Source organism: Calidris pugnax, unplaced genomic scaffold, assembly GCF_001431845.1.
Source record: "Calidris pugnax isolate Ruff unplaced genomic scaffold, ASM143184v1 scaffold29, whole genome shotgun sequence".
Classification (NCBI taxonomy): domain Eukaryota; kingdom Metazoa; phylum Chordata; class Aves; order Charadriiformes; family Scolopacidae; genus Calidris; species Calidris pugnax.
In genome coordinates this window covers 171,741-181,089 of record NW_015090768.1, presented here as the reverse complement: position 1 = coordinate 181,089, position 9,349 = coordinate 171,741, and the positions used below count along the sequence as shown (strand labels likewise).

The 9,349-nt window shown below is 42.8% G+C and overlaps 1 protein-coding gene across 1 annotated transcript in view; it reads left to right on the top strand.

Moving 5' to 3' along the window:
- Positions 1-7,397, top strand: part of LHX8 (LIM homeobox 8) — a 9,524-nt gene extending 2,127 nt beyond the window's left edge. Inside the window, exons 3-7 of the mRNA XM_014937335.1 lie at positions 1,106-1,326; positions 1,802-1,905; positions 4,792-4,887; positions 5,870-6,053; positions 6,792-7,397. Coding sequence (XP_014792821.1) covers positions 1,293-1,326; positions 1,802-1,905; positions 4,792-4,887; positions 5,870-6,053; positions 6,792-6,868 — 495 coding nt within the window. The 5' untranslated portion in view covers positions 1,106-1,292 and the 3' untranslated portion in view covers positions 6,869-7,397. The remainder of the gene's footprint in view (positions 1-1,105; positions 1,327-1,801; positions 1,906-4,791; positions 4,888-5,869; positions 6,054-6,791) is intronic.
- The last annotated feature ends 1,952 nt before the right edge of the window (positions 7,398-9,349 follow it).

Genomic DNA, 9,349 nt, shown 5'->3' with positions numbered 1-9,349 from the left:
CAGCGGGGGGGGGGGGGGTGACGGCGGTGCCCAGGGAGGCTGTGAAGCTGCTGTGTGTGCCTGGGGGATTGGAGCCTCCACCAGCCTGACCCAAGGACCAGGGGGAGTCCAGGTGGCACTGGTTTGGACTGGCACCCCACTGGGGCCACAGGGGACTAAAAACCAACCCAGAATAAATCCTGTGATCTTTAAAAGAAGCTTTCAGCAGTTGTACCTTTCTGTGATGAATTTGATTTAGAACCTGAAGCGTTCCTCAAGATAAAGGTCTAATCCTGTAAAGAAGAATATTACTGATTTGTGCTGGCCTTGAAAGTACTCGTGATGATAAATCTTCAGTCCAGAAAGCAGCAAAAAATTTTGGTGTGATTGCTAGTGCTTCCCCAGAGCAAAGTATTTATGGGGTTCTCGCTGTGTGGTGGGTAGATTATGTCCAGCCAGCTCTGACAGTGAGAGGGAGGGGGCAGGCTGAATACTATGAACTGGAAAAACAAAGTTTTGTGGGACTTCAAAAAAAGAACTTATGAGCCTGCAAAGGTTTTCAGGACAAATTCTTATCTACATATCTTGGTGGCTAGTTTCCTCTTCAAAGAGAAATAGTCTACCATAGTAAATACTTGCAGATATTTGAATTTCTTTTAAAATCATAATGTGATGGTAATTACGGTAACAACTAGGGAAGATACAGGTTTTCCCCCTTCTGCTGAAGGGAACTGAATGATTAGTGGAGGATGATGTAGCTAAATATAATAACTAAGACTACCACTACAGTAATGGGAAATATATTTGAATAATTGGGAGAATTTTGAACACACAGTCAGCTGTTTCTGTCTCCCACTCACAGCTTTTTAAAGAGTAATTATCTTTATAAAAGGCAAGACGGAGAGCTGTGAATTCATGTAGCAGTTAGGATGTTTCAGTGTTACCCTTTGCCTTACGAAGATGCTAACTTTTGCTGTTCAGTGGCGGTCTTGCCGAAGCTATCGGGTACAAACCTGCTGGTTTGTGGTTTGGTTTTTTTTTTTTCCCCTTTGCTCTGAGCACCCCCCCGTGCTGTCCCCTGGTCCCGGTGGCCACCCTGACCCCGCGGTGGCCGCTGTCGTTGCAGGCGGTACGGGACGCGCTGCTCCCGCTGCGGGCGGCACATCCACTCCACCGACTGGGTCCGGCGGGCGAAGGGCAACGTCTACCACTTGGCCTGCTTCGCCTGCTTCTCCTGCAAAAGGCAGCTCTCCACCGGAGAGGAGTTCGCCCTGGTGGAGGAGAAGGTCCTCTGTAGAGTACATTACGACTGCATGTTGGACAACCTGAAAAGAGAAGTTGAAAATGGTAACGCGCTGCTTTTGTGAAGATCTATGTTTGTGGTTTAGTTTTAATTAAATTGTTGGGTTTTACTCCATCTTCCTTATTAAGAGGTAATTACCTAGCTTTACTAAGGCTGGAAGCACAGGTTCTTGAATTAAAATAATGTGCAAATTATTGGATGTTTTAGTTCTTCTTTTTTTTTTTTTTTTCAAAGTTTGTATAACTTGTTTTCTGTCCTAGGGAAAAAGAAAGCAAGAGCGTATCTAGTTGATAAAATACCATGCTGGATCTATTCCTCCCCTCATTAGCAAGGGAGTAGTTTGGGGTGTAACGAGTAATGGTGGCAGATCAATTTAACTTTGAACAGAATACGAACTTCTTAAAGTTGAAATTCAGCTGGCTGAGTAACTGTTGGTTATTGTTGCAGGACAGCCTGACTTACGAATAACATCATGTTGAATGTTTAGCAGACAGTGTTGTTTTCTTTTTAATGCTTCAGGTAATGGGATTAGTGTGGAAGGAGCATTACTAACAGAACAAGATGTTAATCATCCAAAGCCAGCAAAAAGAGCTCGGACCAGCTTCACGGCAGACCAACTCCAGGTAGAGGCAGAGCTGAAAAATTGCACGGTTCAGGTTTATGCAGGATGTAGGTGCTGAACCGATAGGAAATCGGATGCATATGGAGGGAAAGAAAAAGCTTGCATGCTTTAAAGTATTTCATAAACTATCAAGACACAGCATGTTTCTGGAATTGTTTGTTAGCTTCAGCAGTTTAATATGAAATAGTTACTCTTCAAGCTTTTTATTTCCCTGGGGGCAGCTAGTAATTCCGCAGAGTGGAAATAAAAAGGTTGTTCTATTTTGATTGCTCGATGAAATCTATTTTATCAGGCATTTACATCGCTACACATAATAAAGACAAAATATTTCTAGAACTATGTAATGTGAAGAGTTGTATGAAGATGGGCACCGTGCATGACTTCAGGACATGAACAGGGTGGAAGTTTGAATGTTGTTGTAGTGCACGATAAGGGCTGCAAAAGTTGTGTTCCCAAAACGTGCATTCCTGCTTATATTCACATGAACACAGATCCACTCCCGTCAGTGGCTGTGCCTTGGTTTGGTTCAGAGAAGATGGGGAATAGTTGCACATTCATTTCTTGCTTGCCCTCTTTCCTCCTAAAACCGTTCTCCTCGATTCTTGAGTTTTAGATCATGTGTTATGGTCTTGGTTGTAATTCTGTACACCAAGAAGAGAGACTATCAAAAGGGACTCGCCTTTGATTTCCTTCCTTCTCTTCTTCCCCTTCTCCCAGCCCTTCCAAAATGCTTCATGTGCTGATTTCCCCAAAGTGTCTTTGAGCTTTACTTGTTAAAAATGTACTAAAGCCAGTATAGTCTTGGTGTTGTACTTCAAGACCTAGACTCCATATTTAATGCTGCACACCTAAGGGAAAAAACATGCTTTTTCTCCTAGAGCTAGGTGGAGTGAAATACAGGAAAGTGCATTTGAAGTACTTGGCAGCAGTTCTCATACTGTCCAATTTTTTTCTTGAACGTGTGTTACTGAACTATTTCTTTCCAATATCCCTTTGTAGTAGCTCAACCACTCATTATATTCCTTTCCATGGTCAGGGCTAAGGGCAGTGGGAGCCAGGAAGTACCAAATCGAGCCCCCTTCTGAAGGGGCCGGCATCTGCTCTGCTTTCAGGCCTTCATGTCGTGTTGCCACCTTGGCAAGGGTTGGCTCCGGGCTGCCTCAAATATGAGTTATTCCACCCTTTGGATCACCACTTCCCTTAAATTAACTTTCTAGGGAAAATCACCGTGACCAGGGCCAGCTGCCCGTGAAGGGGGCAGTGGTGAGATGGGATTTAGAGATTTCAGCCTGTAGTGGGAAGGAAGCTGCAGCTTTTTACCCAGTCCTAGCTACGCATCCCTGCTTTTAATTTACAACACTTTGAATTTCTGGGAACATGTGGCCACTACACCACTCCTTTTCTGCTGCCTCAGCCAGTGTTCTGTTTTGTTGGCCCGTCCTCCTCTTGTTCATGTTGAGGGCAGCTGAGAAAAACTAAAGTTGAGGTATAATGACAGAGGTGAGGCATTTAAGCAGTGCTATACAACATGGCATGTGGCTGTTCAGAGCTTGGTTTGCTATTTCAGCAGTAACTGGAGACAGAATGTAGTGTTAATACAAAACAGGTGAGTTGGGAATAACCTGACGAGGGCTCTGGACACCAGGCTTGAACTTCTGCAAAAGGGAACTTTCTTTTCCAGCAGTAGCTGGAGGGGAGTGAGACCCAGCCATCAGGGCAGGAGCTGGATTCGGGGTTTCTGCCTGTTTGCTGTCAGTAGAACTTCCATGTTTCCTCTCTTTTTCTGTTTTAAATAGCTTGTAACCTACTTCATCAGGTGTTTGGGGCCTTAGGGCCTCTTGTTACTTAACACTTGCTCTCTGCTCGGTGCATCTGACTCTGCAACCCTCCTCGATGCTGGTGTCGGACTTTGCTTCCCAAAAGAGAAGCTCCTGAGGGATAAGTGACTGTCAGAGCGACAGCACGTAGTGACACCCCTCGTGGAGAACTCGTACGAAAGGATGTCCTCGTTTTTTGATGTCTTTGTATGAAACAGTAGGAAAGTACATAGTTCCAACGTTTCTGAATGTGGGAAGAAGTAGTCTGAATCTTCAAAGATGAAGCCAGGCAAAATTTGCAGTCCATCAGGGGACAAAATCCAGAAACGAGAAACTACAGTTTGCTCAGTTGCTGAGGGTACTCTGCAGAAATTAAGCTTTACTTCCTTAAATAAGGTACATTAGTCCTGAGACTGTTCAGGACGCAGGCCAAGCTGACATCTTCCTTCCTTAGGGAAAAAAAAAAAGTGATTCATGTCCTAATGACTTGCCTTCAATTTTCTGTAAAAAGATGAGTGTAACCAAACAATTAGGAAGTGCAGGTCGGCCAAGGTGGAGTACCTGTTCCTCGGGTCGTTTAAAGGCACAGGAGGCAGGAAGGGCTTCCCCGCTGCCCGCAGCCTCCGTGGGGCTGAGCAGGGGTTCAGCTGCCCCGTGGGATGCAGGATGCAGGTGGTGACTGATGGGTCGAGGTGGATCAAAGTTCTATGCACTGTGTCTGCTGCTATGGACATTTTCTTTATTAAGTGTGTGGGAGCTGCTTTGCCAGGGAATCTTGTCCCACAGTCCTTGTAACGCAATCACAACAGAGCACCTCCTCTCTTCTGCACTGCTGCCAAGGAGATTAACTTCTTCCATTTCTGGTAAATGTCTCAGTTCAGTTAAGCATATAGGGGGCTTGTGTTGTGGCTTTGGGGGACTGGTTTTTTCCCCCTCAATGTGCTGGGGACTGTCTGGGATCTATTGATTACAACAGTTTCCTAAGCAGAGTCCAGGAACGGGTCGGTGGCTGTGGGGAGTCTCTGACACTGCACACACAAACTCTGCCATCTCTTCTCTTGCCTTCCCAGGTTATGCAAGCACAGTTTGCTCAGGACAACAATCCAGATGCACAAACACTTCAGAAACTGGCAGAAAGAACAGGCTTGAGCAGGCGTGTTATACAGGTAACGGTGTGAGGTTCTGTCAGTCACAGAGGCTGGTACTCGGCCATTGGAAGTGCTTCATGTGACAGCTCCCCCCGTGTAGTTATTCCAAGATGGAAAAAGATCTAATCTGGCAGTTATGTTAAAACTTCAGACAACATCCTTAGTCAGGAATAGGTCTAGAACAAACATGTTAATTTGGAAAACTTCCTGTATTCCTCTTGCACTTTGTGTTGGAGGATCAATCATCTTCCAGGAAGAAGACTCTCAGGCTAAATAGAATAGGAATTGGCACTGAGCTCTTCTAAATATAAATCTCTGACTTCAATAGCTTGTTCTTAAGACCTGTGCTCTTCTTGAAAGTGGTCTGTGGCACGACGTGTTTAGAGTAAGTAAATGTCTGGTGATCCGCTCTAGAGGGTTAAAATATATACCCGTGCCATCCAAAACTGAGAGAAACCAACTTACAGTCTTTACTTGAAGATAGCTCTCTGCAAACATTATAAGCATGTGCTTTTTCTATGTAAATATGAATTTTTAATAATATATATATTTATACAAATAAAAATGAGTTTGCTGTCCCTGTAGCTGATTCTAGCCAGGAAGATGGACAGAGTGTTTCTGTAGAAGTGAGGTATCTCACAGCTGCAGTCAAGCCTTGAAAAAGTGGGAGCCTGGGCAGTTCTCCACGTGAGAAGGCGAAGGGGTGTCCTGTGAAATCCCTGCCTGTCTGTCAGCCGTGCTGAGGCAGGCGATGCCCTGTCCCCTCTGGTGCCCGGGGCAGCAGCCCCTCTCCCATCTGGGCTGCAGGAGCTTTCCTGGCTCGGCCACACTTGTTGGAGGCACTGTGTAGGCTTAGGACAAATGCTTCTTCATTAGGACTGTTAAAGGCTCAATTAACTAACCGAATTCAGCTGAAGTTAGAAAGCTGAGGTTTTTATTGTGCTACTGTTTAAACAGAATGCAATCTATTAACATGATGTAAACTTTTTCCCCTTTTCAGGTGTGGTTTCAAAATTGCAGAGCGCGCCATAAGAAGCATGTTAGTCCTAATCATTCATCTTCTGCTCCCGTCACAGCAGTGCAGCCCTCCAGGCTGTCTCCACCCATGCTAGAGGAAATGGCATACTCTGCCTACGTACCCCAGGACGGGACCATGCTAACTGCTCTGCACAGCTATATGGATGGTAGGTGTCACGGCTTCGCACACCCAACTAAAATCGCTAGTGGCCCTAGCAAGAACAGTTTACCAAGTGCTGATTAAAGAAACTTAATGGATTTCTAATTTCTAGTATTCTTCATAGACTGTCTGAATGTTGTCCTTGCTATCTGCACCTCACTAAGAAGGGTGCCTCTTCAAGCAGGAAGAGCATAGCTGAAGATCTGGATAAGAAGACCACTTTTCTGGGCTTCCTCCAGACTATGAATACTAGTAATAAGAAATCAAACACTTGCTTGAACATCCACGGCATGTTTTTTAATAATATGTAGTTTTAATGAGAACTGTTTACCGCCTGCTCCCCAACTTGCCCCAAGACCATAGGGGTGCTCAATCCAGCATCTCAGTGGAAATGGAAGGGTCCCCCACTAACACATGGTGAGGGGAGCCTGGGGGGCAAAATTATGTCTTTAATTGTCTTGTGACCCAGCAAGTCAACAGTTCTGGCTGGTATCTGTGATTCAGGGAGACTGTGAAGGTTTGGGGAGAACTAGACTGAGCCATGTGTGGCCTGAGCTGATTTTTCTCCAGCTGGGTGGTGGGAGGTGGGCTGTGGGTGGAGGAGGGTGACTGCTGGGGTGGGGAAAGCAGAGCGTGCTGCGGTGGCTGGGGACGGGGGGGACTGTTGTTACCCAGTGGGATTTACTAGTTCTTCATCTTTTCTACCTCTGAGGATGTTGACCAGTAAATATTTCTGTTTTTGTAGCCCATTCACCTACAGCTCTTGGACTCCAGCCTTTGCTACCCCATTCAATGACACAACTGCCAATAAGTCACACCTAATTCCTTTGTCAGGGACATAAGCTATTAAGGATGTAATCTTAAGTCATTTATTGTGTATGAAAAATACCATTGGAAAGATATTAATGTTAACTTTTTATTTAACATCTAAAGCATTTTCAAGATCATTTTTGCTGCCCAGGTATGTAAGTATATTTAGCCTGCAAGACACTTTTATGGATTCTGCATAAATAACTATTACATTGTTTACAAGCCTTATTAAACACCTTTTTGTATTGTCTGGAAGTAGTCCACTCTAGTTATGTGTGTGTTAATTTATTTGTCATCAAAAGAGCACTTTGCCTAAAAGAAAGGACTGACAATTGTGCAAAATGTTTACAATTCTTTGTGAAATTGTAGTTTATCATTAGTTTGTATCTGTAAGTTATTGCTAAAAGTATTACCTGTATTTGAGTTGTATACAGCCTATATGTTAAAGCTTATTTCTGTGAGTTTACAAAAATAAATTTTGGTTGCAAATATTTTCAAAATGAACTGAATAAAGTTCCTGCTGTAGCATGCCAAGCAAAAATGTTGCTGTGTTTTATGGCTGAACTGCAATTGTTTGACAAGGGCTTAACCTGAGTCTTCAATTTTCAGAGTAGGTCCCTGCTATACCTAGCTGTGCTACACCTAATTCTTTCAGGAGTTCATAGCTCTCTCAGTTGCTTCTCAGAATCCTTTAATGGGCTTGGATGGGTCTTGAAACACCAAAAATAGGTGCTTCTTTAAAGTTAGTATACACAAACCAGTGCTGCTCCTGAGGGTGCTCAAAATGGTAGATGTATTGGATATTTTATTTTTTTTAACTATGATTTAAGTCAACGTAAATTCACATCTGCTGGAACACTGAATTTTTACTACTTCAGCTTCTGTTTTCTTCAGTGGTTTTATTTTGTGATTTTGTTAAGCAGGATGGTAACCAATACTTAAAGTCTGCATTTTTAAAGTAAAATATAGTTCAGTATTTTAACTGACCTATATCAAACTGCCTATGAACAGAGACTGGGATTCAGTCGACTGCAGAAAAGTGTACTGTGTTTTAAACTGTGCTCAGACTTAATTACAGAGCGTGATTTGACACCCTGATTTGATGGACAAAGGTTAGTGCATGCTGTCAGTTTGACTGATTGTTGTGCTCACAGACTCAATCCTTCAAGGACTTAAGATGGGTAGATGCCATCTGCACACCTAAACTTTACTTGCATCAGCAGGAAATCATACTTTTGAAGGAGTGTGTGTCTGTGTTTGGTTGTTTTGTTGTTTTGTTTTTTCTTCTTCTCTCCAAGCATGAGTTAGTGTCTTGTCTGTGTGAAATTTCTTAACTGTCCTGGTTCTCATTTCAATATGGAAAATGTAGTATTCTCCTGCTGCCATGGGAAGATAATGGCTTTTGAGAGCATAAATTTAATATCAAGCTCTGAATTATTTAAGTTCCATAAATTAAATGTTGGCACTGTTTCAAGTGCTACTCACAGACATCTGAGCTAATCTGAGTAGCAAACCCAAACCCTATCTGCACTCGCACAGAGGTTTGTCTGGGCTAATATTGTCCCTAATGCTCCCTAATGCGCTTTTTTTGTTTTTTGTTTTTTGTTTTTTTTTCACAAAACACTTGAAAGACATGGGGTGTTGTGGAACTTGGCTGACTTTACATTTTTTTCTCACACACATAACATGCTAGTGAAACACTCCAGGTGGAACACTGAATTCAGTATGTGATTTTCAGTACCTCAGTTGGCTCTGTATATCTGCAGGATACAAAACTGCACGCAGAGCAGTAGACAAACTGGTTTTTGTTTGCTTGTTGAGTCTGATATGCAAGTAGGACAACCTTACTGCTGAAGTTTTGCCACTTAAATGCTAAATAATGCTCATTTAGCTTTTAACATAACTTCGCAATTTAATATACTACTCAGTTGCCTTGTTTTAAAATGCAACTTGACTTACATCAAGTCCCTTTCAAGAGAAAATAATTATTCACTGTAATTTGAAGGACTAAGCAGGTTCAGGTTGAATTACCCAGTTCTGAGCTCCTCAGTACTGCCTCTTTTGTGTTGTCAAAAATTAAAGAAAATAAACTTCTGTCAGTTTAATTCTATGCATTACTGCTGTTGCTAGTTAACTTTTAACTCCTGCTCGTTCCAGGATTAAAAATTAAGCGACTAGACTCGTCATACAAGGCACTAACAGCATGATAGCCAAGCTTCTTCAAAAAATGAAAACAACTTATCATTTGTTTAAACGAAGAGCAGAAAAAAACCCCTGAACTGGTTTAGTTAATTTCTGAAAATCCACGGCTTATTTACCTCTGGATGAGTCTCCAGAACAGTGACATCTAGAGACGGGAGAGAGAGAGAGTACAAGATTAATAAGAAAAACACAAACTGCCTCTAAGTCATTAATAAATTGCTTGACACTGAAGTTACATGTCTGCACATTCTAACGCTCCTATTTCCTCTTAAAATAAAATGAATAGTTCTT